Below are 10,463 nucleotides of genomic sequence, written 5' to 3' on the forward strand. Positions count from 1 at the left end.
CCCCACCCCCGCCCCCCCAGACTTCCGCACCACCAAGGCGGGCCGCCTCGTCACCCACTACCTCGTGCGCGGCCTCGAGGCCACCGGCTTCGCACCTAAGGGCAGCCTGGAGGTCGCGTCCATGCTGGAGCGCGCGGCAGACGGCCTTGTCGCGGGCGGCAAGCAGGGGATCTACACACCCCTGTACTTCTTCCTCGTGCGGAAGCCCGCCGCCTGAGGCGCCTCGCGCCGCAAGGCGCGGCCGGGGCGCCCCGCGGGCGGCGGGCGTGGCGGCAGGGCGGCCGGGGCCGCTGGCGTAGGCACCGGGGGCGGCGGGGGCCGCGGCAGCGCGGCGTGGCGGTGCGGGGTAGTATGTTGGCGCGAAGGAGGTCAGGGGACAGAGTTCTGATTGCGTGAGTGCGAGCCGCCCCCGCGCCTGTGAGCGGAGGTGGGCCGCGCGTGCGCACAGCGCCACGCATGTCCCCGTGTGGATTGCAGCCATCGTGTTTGTTGCAGCCCACCCCCCGAAATTGGGCGTTTCTGGATCTGTGTTGTGTCCTTTTTGTTGCGCGCCCAGGTTTCCAGGCGTGGGTGCGTGCTATTGAGCGAGCGGACAAGTAGAGCGGCCGAGAGCGCTGGCGCTGGTGCTGGGGTCGTAGGTGATCCTCCCGCGGCAGTCGAGTCCGTATTCTTAGCTCCACATGTATAGGACAAGGTAACAACGTACAAAACGCACGGAACACTTGCCTTTGAGCCAACCATTGCGGGGATGCGCAGCGGCTGGGGCTACAGAAGGCCACATGCTGCGCCCCTGCTTTGTTCGCTGCAGGGCGCAGGCGTCGCAGCCAGCACGCAGGTAAGAGCACTCACGCCTGTTTTGTGGCCCTTGCCTGTGGGAAAGGTGGGCGCGAGCTGGGCTGGGGCTAGGAGAGGTGGGCAGAGAAGCTTACTGGTAGCAGCCAGGTAGCAGCCAACCGAGAATGAGCAGCTGCGGCATCACGTTGCCAGCTGCTTCTGCCACTTTCTCCTCGACCCCCTCAGTTGCTTGTTTCATATCAACTTCTGTACACTGATCAGCTGCGGTTCACACACCAGCTCAGGCCGCCAGCCGACCAAGGCGACAGATCACCCCGGGGTCTTTTTGAGCCCACCAAGAGGCCAGGCTTCGGCCCTGTGTCTCATCTATCTACTTTTGGTGAGCATGTAGGGGCAGGCGTCGCCGGAGGGCCCCCATCCAACCGCGCGGGAAGGCCTTGTTGAGGGCAGCGGCAGGCCGCGCTCTGAGCCGTGCGGACCCCATCAGAGGCCTGGATATGCACCACTTGACCTCGAGCTCCCCTCTACGCACCACTTCTTGACATGCGCCGCCTCTCCCCATGGCCTCTTGCGCTCCCAGCAACCATGGCCCAGCGCATCTACATCGGCCAGCTGGCCCCTGACATCAGCGAGCGCGAGCTTGAGGATTCGGTGAGCGCATGGAGCCCTGTATGCCCGTTTGATGTGGCCGCTGCGGCCCCGCAAATGCTGTATCCTGCGCCGCCAGGACTCGCGAGGCACCGCTGACGAACTGTCGTGCGCTCCCCTTCTCGCAGTTTGCCCGCTATGGCCGCCTCCGCAACGTCTGGGTCGCCAGGAAGCCCCCGGGCTTTGGTGAGCGCGCCGCCGCCACACACCTGCGCTCTTGCCATGCACCGCTCCGGCCCCCTCCCCCTGCTCGCATGTGCATGCTGCTTCACCCCCATGCATGGCGCATGCTGCACCTTAGCCCCATGTGTAGCATGCCCTGCTAAGCGAGCAACCCCCCCCTTTAAATACCCATCCTGCCGGCCCCCATGCGCCCCTCCAATCCTTCTTCAACAGCTTTCGTCGAGTTTGAGGATAGCCGTGACGCCGAAGACGCCGTGAAGAACCTCGACGGTGTGTGATGGGGCCCGACATCCCCTCCTCTTCGCCCCTGCCCCGCCACGCCCCGCCATGCGTCGCCCCTCCGCCTCCTGCCGGGAACGTTCGCCTTCTCCTCCACGCGTGTTGATCGCCCCACGACCGCGGCGCCTCGCCTCGCCACGCCAAGCCGCGCCGCTCCGCGCCGTGGGGGCGCCGCCAGTCCGCCCGCCAGCCGAGCGCCTCGCCGTCTGCCCGTCACGTCTCGGCCCCTGAAAAGTCGGCGCTACAGCCAAGCGAGCGGGAGGGGAGTGGCAGCCGCCAGCGCACTCCTCATTGTGGGCGGACACCGAACGGGGACCAACGTTCCAGTCGCCAGCAGCCGTTTGGCCGACCGCCCACAAAGTGCCTCCACGCATCGTCACTTCGCTCCTCGTCTGTGGCCCCGGTTTTCGCCTGGCCAAAGCTCATCGCCTCCCGCCTCCTGAAAGCCGCCACACGTCTCGAGGTCGCGTCACAACTCTGCCTCCCACACGGCTCGGCCGTTTTCCGCCACGCTCCAAGCCGGCCTGGACCCCGAAAGCCAGCCAGAACTCCGAGAGAGCAACGGCGCCCCCGCGTGCCCCCTGCGTTCTCGCCACCACCGACTCCGGCCGCCGGCTCTGTTTTAAATCTGCAGGGCACCAGGGCTGGAGGGTCGAGTTCTCCCGCGGCGCAGGCGGCGGCGGCGGCGGTGGTGGTAGGGGCGGCTTTGGTGGCGGGAGGGGGGGCTTCGGCGGCGGCGGCGGCCGCGGCGAGATCAGGTGGGGCCATGCGTGCGCTCTGCATGTCTGTTTGAATGTGCCTACCCTCATTCAGATGGTGTAAACTGCCTCTCTTGGCATGCGATGCTGCTGTCTGCTTGTAGCACCACTCGCAAAGAGCCGCTTGCAAAGATTGCACGTCAGGCTTGCCCCGCCTCATGCTACCCTGGCTGAGCATCCCCGTCACTGTTTTCCTCTAGGTGCTACGAGTGCGGGGAGCTGGGGCACATCGCCCGCGACTGCCGCAGCTACAGGGGCGGAGGCGGGGGTGGCGGCGACCGCGGCGGTGGCGGCGGCGGTGGCTACCGTGGCCGCAGCCGCAGCCCCGTCCCGCGCCGCCGCTCCCCCAGCCCCGTCCCTCGCCGCCGCTCGCCCAGCCCGCGCGGGCGCCGCAGCCTGTCGCGCGACAGGGCCGAGCGCTCGCCCCCGCGCCGCGACCGCTCCCCTCCCCCGGCGCGCGCCGCCGAGCGCGAGAGGAGCCCCAGGGCTGACCACGGCCGCGAGCGGGAGAGGAGCCCGCCCCCGGCGCGGGGCGGCGACAGGAGCCCGCCCAGGGACTGAGCCGCGTTTGAGGCGGCGCCGCCGTCTTGGGAGTAGGCCGCATTTGGCTCGATCTGGGGCGTGGCGCGGCAGAGGCCTCAATGGGAGGCCTGATGGGCTTCCCCCACTGAATGCTTGGTGGAACATGTGCGTTGTGCCGCCCCGCTTTGCTGTGTGGTTGGGGCCCATTCTACTCTGCTACGCTGCAGTCCGCGTGTTCGCATTCGTGATTTCTTGTGCTTGGCAGCATCGCACATCACCTCTGTCACCTGTAATTTGAGGAAGAACATCTGTCCCCCGGCGTGTTGCACTGGCAGCTTGCAAGTTACAGAAAATGGCGTCAACTACAATCATGACAGGCCGAACGACTGCTGCGTTCGCTGCTGCACCCGCTGCCGCGCCGCCTCGCGCCGCGCGAGCGCGGCGGCCTCCGCGGGGTCTGCCGGCTTGCCGCCCGCTGCACCGCCCTTTGCAGCGCCAGCAGCCGCCACGGCCGCGCCGTCTCGCTTGCGCTGCGGGCGTTGACGCACATCACGGCAGTGACAAGGGGGCGACGGGCGGTCAGTGGTGCATTGATGGTCATGTTGAGTTTTTGTGGCGGAACCATAGCAATGCTCGCCCCCCCCCCCCCCACACACCATGCGGCATGTAAACAGCTCCGCCAGCCGCGCGCGCACCTTGCCGCTGCCGTCCTCGTCGCCGCCCTCTCCGCTGCCGCCGCCCACGCCCTTGGCGCCCCCAATCTTGCCGCCGACGTGGTGCATCTGGTGCCCGCCTATCAGCGCCTGCGGGTGCTGCGGCAGCGCCACGACCTTCTTCACCGTTGTGAACGCCACTCCCGCGCCGCCGCCGGCTCCGCTGCTGCTGCCGCCCGCCGCCGCGGCCTTGGCCCGCGCCGGGTCAAACGGCGGCTCCGGGCCGCCGACGTGCGGCGCGCGGCCAAAGCGCGCCGCGGCCGGCAGCGACGCCGTGGGCGGGTCCTGCGCCCACGCCACCGGCTCTCCGCCGTAGTACCATTTAGTCTTGGGGTCGTAGTACCACCGGTGTTGTTCGTTATAGTAATAATTAGACCCCTGGTCCCACTCCCACGACCCCGCCGCCGCCGCCGCCGCGGCGCGCGCGCGCCGCTCCGCCTCCTCGGCCGCCGCGGCGTCCTTTGCGTACGCGGCCGCGGCCGCTGCCTCGATGCCGCCCATCGCCGCCTCGAGCTGCTTGGCCGCCAGCTTGTCCGCGTCGGCCTTCTTGGCCATCTCCCGCAGCTCTGCGGAGGACGAGGCGGTCGCACGTCAAGATGGGGGCGGTCAGGTCGGTTCCGGATGCAACCGCGCACGCGGGCGGGGGGGTGGGTTCGTGCGCGCCCCGTGCTTGCCCCAGCGAGGGGTGGGCGCTGCGCATCTGTGCTGTCGGGGGAGCAGCCGCCCTCGAGCCCCGGCTGCAGTAGCGGCGCCTGCCCGCGGCGCTTTCTGGGGGCACCCCGCTTGGCTTGCTCTGATCCCCGCCCCCGCCGCGGGGGTGCATACTCACTGCGTGCCAGGTTTTCTTGGTGCTTGGCGCCGCGCTCGTGGTTGAGCATCGACTGCTTGCTGTCGTTCAGCCAGCACCTGCACAGCTCGCAGTAGTGCATGGTCTGCGCCGACTTCCATTTCTGCGGGGCGGGCGTGCGGTGGGGCGCGGGCAAGGGAGCCCAGCGGGTAAGGCGGGCATGTGCGCGCGCGCGGACAGCTGCCTCGCGACATCCTAGGCATGGACGATGCACACGCACAGGCCGTTGAGATTTTCAAATGCTCACTTCCGTCATTTTGGCTTCTGCCCGGCCGTAAGCAGCGAGCAACAGCGGCAGCGGCGCTCTGGCCTTGCGTCGGCGACGCAGCACTTCGAACGGGCGATGCGTGCACAACCGCCGTCTCGCCGCACAAGGACAAATTGGTATCGACTGTTTCTCCAATATGTGGATAAGTTAGCGCACAGCGAGTAAGCAGACAGTGTATTGAGTGATCTGAGTTGCTAGTATCGTTTGTGCGCGGGCTGATATGGCAATATAAACCACAGCTTCATCACAAGCCGCGACAGGGCGCCTGCACATGTTCGATTGCGCGCTCACTCGCTCACCCCACTCCGAGTGACGACATGGGGGACCAACGGGAGAGACATGCTGTCTCTGATCGCCACATGGCGCCGTTCACCCACACTCACATTCACCTTGCACATTTGCAGGGCTCACATCTCCTTGCTCTGCTTTCTCTGTCCGATCTTGTTTGCCTGCCCTTGCTTGTGCTCATCCTGGCCAGCCCGTCTTGAGGAACGACGAAGCGGTTGGAAAACGACCTGCTACATCTCAGAACCATGGCTGCTTCCCGGTGGGCTTCGGCAACGGATCACAACGAGCTTTCATTGTGCTTCGCTGGGGCCACGTCTTACCGCCCGAAATGCCCTGTAACTTCAATGACACTCGCCCCGTTTGCCCCGCGATTCTGCATGGTGCCCATCCGATACCCCCGCCTCATGGTGCGATCTACAGGGCATGGATTGCGCTTGCCCTGCTGGCGCTCCTGGTAGTGTGTGCCCCTTTGGTGCGCTCGCAGTCAGAGGAAGGTGCGGTCTCGGAGGAGCAGGTGTTTGTCGACGCCTCCGAGGACGTCGCCACGCCGTCCAAGCCCGCCGTGGCTCCCTCCGAGGCCGACCCCCTGGCCCATTACAAGGCCCTGGCACTGGAGTATTTCAACACTGCCCAGGAGCTGGCCAACAAGTACGCGGGCCAGGCCCAGGACGTTGCCAAGGTGCGGCGGCACTGTGCCGCGCCCTGCTGTTGCACACCGGGCCCCGACGCGCAGCTGGGCCCCCTGAATCCTCACACAAGCGCGGGTCGAGCCGCCCTTGGGCTGAGCAGGCTCCCAGTCGCACCCGCCGTGCTGCCATTACAGGCGTGAGGCTTGGGTGGGGCATTGCCTGGATGACGTCATCGACCTAACGGCCTGGGGGGCAGCACGCGCCACTGCTCGTCGGGCAAACCCCGTGCAGACGCCGGCTGCACCCACGTGGCAGGAGTGCCGGGGGCATTATGCGCGACGGCGGCGCCTTGGGCCGAAAAACAGCTCTCCGTGCGCGGGCGGTCCCCCTCGCCCTTCCGTCCCCGTCACCTTTCACCTCCCTCCCGCGCACGTGCAACACAGGAGTACATTGCCAAGGCGCAGGAGCTGGTCGCAGGGAAGAAGGACGAGTTGTGGTGGGTAGAGCCGACCCGCGCATGCGGCAGCAGCGCGCGCATGCAGGGGGCCTCGATCACGAGGCTACGTTTTCATGCGCATGCGTGTAAAGGGGAAGTGGCCGATGCCAAGCCTTTTTGTCCAAACCCCCATCACACGGTACCTCCCCCCGCTGCTTTTTTTCCTTGAATCGTTCTCCTCAGATTTCCTCGCACCTGTGATGAGGACGGCGGGTGCACAGCTGCAGAGGCAATCCCAGCCCGCAGGCGCAGCAGGCAGCGGCACGGTCCAGCGCCCCACTGCGCACAGCTGGGAGCGGGGCGGCCGGGCGCCCCAAGCAGACGCGCCGTCGCCCAGCAGCCCGCGGCACCCGCGCCGAAACGGCGCGCATGTCGCAGGCGTACGTACAGGGCGAGAGTGCGGTCCGGGCGGTGGCCCTTTCAAATGTATGCCCCTGCGTTTGTAACGCAGTATTCGCTGTGCCACTGACAGTACTCGGTCCTCCGCCCAGGGTGGCTCAGCTGTTTGTGCTGCAGAGTCAGCTGCAATAGCCAGGGCTGCTGAGCCAGGGACTGTTTGCATCAGGCTGCACAGGGTATGGCAGTAAAGCGCCAGGCATGTACTGCCATGGGCCCACCGAAAAAGGCCATGGCTAGCAAGCCTTCACCCCTTGTCAAGTCCAGCCACTTGGCCAGCTTGAAACGCATGACCGACATCTCAATATGGTTCTGCCATGCAATTTGTTCACTTACACGGTCTCGATCATCGCAAAGCTTCGAGATCATACCTTCGAGATCCCAGCCGGGACACCGTGTAACGAGGTCAAGGAGTAGGGCGCCATGCGATATGAAGCTTCTGCCCCACGCGTGGGCCTCGTCGCCTGCCTGCTGCTAGTGGTGGCGGCGAGCTGCCGGGCGCAATTCGACATGCCGGGCGCAGGCGGGCAGAAGGACCTGCCGCCCGCGGTGCGCTCTGACATCCAGTTCATAAAGTGCAGCGTGTGCCAGCTCTTTGTGAGGCAGTCGATGCGCACCGTGCGGAAGCTGCGCGAGGAGCTCAAGCCGGGCAAGAAGGTGTGCGCCTCGGTCCGCACCAACTGCAGCTGAGGGGCCGCTCTGCCCCCTGAAGCGCAACCCAGCCCAGCGCGCCGGCCCCAACTGGCGGCGGCCGCCCGCCTCGCCCCCACGACGCGCTGATGTCGAAGCGTCCAACCTTCCTCCCCTTCCTGGGTACCCTCTGACCGCCCTCGCGCTCGATCCCCCCCTCCCCGCCTGCGCCCGACCCCGCGGTTTGAACCGGGTGGCAGCTGGAGGAGGGTGACGTCATCGACAAGCTCGAGGGGCTGTGCAATGTGAAGGGTCCCGAGGGGGAGTGGATCAGGCAGATCGACATGGTGGAGGAGGGAGATACGATAGAGCTCAAGGACATGGGCAAGGTGCACAAGTGCATGAGTGTGTGTGTAAGTGTGTGTGTGTGTGTGTGTGTGTGTGTGTGTGTTCAGTGATGAGTGTGCTTGCGTGCGTGTGCGCGCTTGCATCCGTGCGTGCATGTAAGGGGCAAGTGGTGTCGTGCCTGCTGTGACGTGTGTCTTGCAACACGGGCACAGGCATATAGAACTTTCGTGCTCCTGTCCTTTGTTTGCTCGGGTGTTTGGGGGCAGGGGCGGACGGGTTGCTGTGTGTGCGCACGGCCGCGTACAAAAGTAGGGTGCTGGTCCGGCGGCAGCCCAGCAACCCGTGCCGGCGCCGACGCCGCGGTCCGGGACGCTGGTCGTGGCCAAGTCTCCGCGCGGCGGCTACCAGCTTCGCAGCACACACCCGCCCTCCCCTCCCCTCTCCTCCCGTAAATGATCTTTTGCTTTGCGCCTGCAGGTGGGCAGGCACACCAGTGAGACGTCCACTGTGGCGCGGGCCTGTGTTGACGTGAGCGAGGCCCTGGACCTGTCAGACCTGTCAGAGGCCCTCTACAAGGGTGAGAGCCAGGGTTTCAGAATCAGGGTTCAGGGTTCACCCTAGGGGCATAGTCCTGGACCCTGAACCATTTCACAGGGGCTGGGCTAGGCTGCAAGCAGGGATGGGTTGGATCGCTTCATTCGCTTTTGGGCGGGCACGTCGAGATTTTTTATGGGCGGAGCTCGTAGTGTCACATGGGCCTTAAATGCATATGGGATAGGCCCCGAAGGGGGCCAGGGAGGGTCAACGGGAGGACACGAGCGCGCTCCGGGAGGACAGAGATGCGAGGAGAGGCAGGGGATGAGGATTGGCAAGCAGAGGCGCCTTGGGGGCGGTGGTGGGACCTCCACAAAGGCAGCCTGGGCTGGAGGTTCCTGGGCAGTCCATGCCTCCACCCCAGCCCAGTAAGCGCGCATCTTTGCCCGTCCGAGCACACCACTGATTCGCCGTCACCCGCTCGCCGACGCCGGGCCCGCACGCGCAGGCAAGTCGCGCACGCAGCTGACCCAGCTGGCCTGCTACGACATGAGCGGCGCCTGCAGCAAGAAGCCGCCGCCCGTGCCGGAGGTGCGGGCGTCCGCGGCTCCGCCGCCCTGCGTCAGGGGGCCGCGACCTCGGCCGTACAATCAGAGCCCCGGAAGGGGGCCAACGCGCCAGCCCTGCCCTCGGGGTCAAAAACACCAGACCCCTGATGCCAGGGGCCGCCAGGGGCGGCCAGGCGGCCCCAAAAGGGGGCCTTGTGGGCCCCTGCCGTGGGGCTAGGCTCCTCAGGGCAGCCCCGCGGGTGCGCCAGCCAACCGTGCCGCCCACACGCTCCCGCTGTTCACGCGCATGACCATCCCTGCCTGGCAACGTAGCCCCTGTGCCGCTCGACACCACACACCCTCATGGCATGTTTTGCTGATCCGCCAGCCGGCGGGGTGGCAAAACGCTTTGGTGCCAAGCCAACGGAATCCACCCCTATCTGTGGCTCACCGCCGACGGAAATAAAACCGCCGCATCATTTCGACAGGACCGCGCCGCCGGCCCTGAATTCGAGGAGCTGAGCGCTGACGAGGCGCAGCGGGAGAAGGTGATGTCATCGCTGGCGGCGTCGGGCATGGGCGGGCAGATGTACAGCCGCGACGAGATCAAGCGGCAGATGGAGCAGCTGCAGGGGCGGGCGGCGGCGGGGGAGTTTGGGGAGGGGAGCAGGCTAGAGGAGGCGCTCAGTGGCGGCGGAAAGGGCGGCGGCGGCGGGGTGGAGGGGCTGGCAGGGAGGCTGCAGGAGGGGGCCACGGCGGCGGCGGCGGCCGCGAGGGGGGCGGCGGCGAAGGCGGGCGAGGCGGTGGCCGGCGCGGCGGGCGCGGCGGGGCGGCTGATCAGGTCGCTGTCTTCAAAGCTGGCAGGCGGCGGCGGCGGCGGGGCGGAGCTGTGAGGTTCCGAGGCGGGGGCCGAGGGCTGTTGGCTTACAGAGGCGCACGCTGATAGTGCAGAGGGCTGGCGCGCGGTGCAGATTAGGGTTTGTAAGCTTAGTTACCCGGTTTTCTTCCCTACTCGGGCAGTTGAGCAGCCACGCAAAAGCACGGGTATTAAAAAAGGGGCTGCGGTGCTCGCAACACCCCGTACCGAAAAAAGTTGCGGGGCGGTTGCCACACCGGCAGGAGGCATGGCGCAACTGAGTGGGGCCCGGGGCCTGACGCCGGACGCCGTGCCCGTGCCCGCCGAGCAGAGCGGGGGGCTGCGCGCCCCGCGCGCCCAGCCGAACCTCGGACCACAGATCTGGGGGTGTGCCCGCGCGCCTTCCGAGATTTCAACAGAGATTTCAGGCCACGTCATCGTCCCCGAGGTCTTCCCCCAGCATCTCCTCCGCGAAACCCTCCGCCTCCGCGCCGCCGCCCCCGCCGCCGCCCGGCAGCACGCCCACCAAGAACTGGTCCAGCCCCTCCGCCGCGCCGTCGCCCTCGCCGTCGCTGCCGGCGCCGCCGCCGTCCCCCAGCTCGCGCGCCGCGCCGGCCGAGGTCAGCGCTGCGCCCTGGCGTTCGTCGCTGAGCAGCAGCACGTCGTCCAGGATGTCAATGTCCTCCGCATCCTCGGCCTTTGGGGGGTTGGTGGTTGTTTTAAGG

At 67.1% G+C, this 10,463-nt stretch overlaps 6 protein-coding genes across 6 annotated transcripts; 4 read left to right on the forward strand and 2 right to left on the reverse strand.

Moving 5' to 3' along the window:
- Nucleotides 1–20: 20 nt before the first annotated feature.
- MNEG_9884 (hypothetical protein) lies at nt 21–217 on the forward strand (the record flags this gene model as incomplete). Its single annotated transcript, XM_014041639.1, has 1 exon — nt 21–217. A coding segment is annotated over one exon (197 nt), but the record flags the coding sequence as incomplete, so codon positions are not given.
- Nucleotides 218–1,380: 1,163 nt separating this feature from the next.
- MNEG_9885 (RNA-binding protein 1) lies at nt 1,381–1,904 on the forward strand (the record flags this gene model as incomplete). Its single annotated transcript, XM_014041640.1, has 3 exons — nt 1,381–1,446; nt 1,572–1,629; nt 1,840–1,904. 3 exons carry the CDS (start codon nt 1,381–1,383, stop codon nt 1,902–1,904), a joined length of 189 nt encoding a protein of 62 aa, XP_013897094.1.
- A 1,649-nt stretch (nt 1,905–3,553) lies between these two features.
- MNEG_9886 (hypothetical protein) lies at nt 3,554–5,001 on the reverse strand (the record flags this gene model as incomplete). The annotated part of the gene is made up of 4 exons (XM_014041641.1): nt 3,554–3,715; nt 3,881–4,464; nt 4,728–4,848; nt 4,993–5,001. 4 exons carry the CDS (start codon nt 4,999–5,001, stop codon nt 3,554–3,556), a joined length of 876 nt encoding a protein of 291 aa, XP_013897095.1.
- A 644-nt stretch (nt 5,002–5,645) lies between these two features.
- MNEG_9887 (hypothetical protein) lies at nt 5,646–6,957 on the forward strand (the record flags this gene model as incomplete). The annotated part of the gene is made up of 4 exons (XM_014041642.1): nt 5,646–5,708; nt 5,786–5,980; nt 6,374–6,426; nt 6,918–6,957. 4 exons carry the CDS (start codon nt 5,646–5,648, stop codon nt 6,955–6,957), a joined length of 351 nt encoding a protein of 116 aa, XP_013897096.1.
- Nucleotides 6,958–7,245: 288 nt separating this feature from the next.
- Nucleotides 7,246–9,775, forward strand: MNEG_9888 (hypothetical protein; the record flags this gene model as incomplete). Its single annotated transcript, XM_014041643.1, has 5 exons — nt 7,246–7,479; nt 7,713–7,841; nt 8,278–8,377; nt 8,843–8,925; nt 9,371–9,775. 5 exons carry the CDS (start codon nt 7,246–7,248, stop codon nt 9,773–9,775), a joined length of 951 nt encoding a protein of 316 aa, XP_013897097.1.
- A 387-nt stretch (nt 9,776–10,162) lies between these two features.
- MNEG_9889 (hypothetical protein) lies at nt 10,163–10,435 on the reverse strand (the record flags this gene model as incomplete). Its single annotated transcript, XM_014041644.1, has 1 exon — nt 10,163–10,435. A coding segment is annotated over one exon (273 nt), but the record flags the coding sequence as incomplete, so codon positions are not given.
- Nucleotides 10,436–10,463: the final 28 nt, after the last annotated feature.

Source organism: Monoraphidium neglectum (assembly GCF_000611645.1).
Source record: "Monoraphidium neglectum strain SAG 48.87 unplaced genomic scaffold scaffold02101, whole genome shotgun sequence".
Lineage (NCBI taxonomy): Eukaryota > Viridiplantae > Chlorophyta > Chlorophyceae > Sphaeropleales > Selenastraceae > Monoraphidium > Monoraphidium neglectum.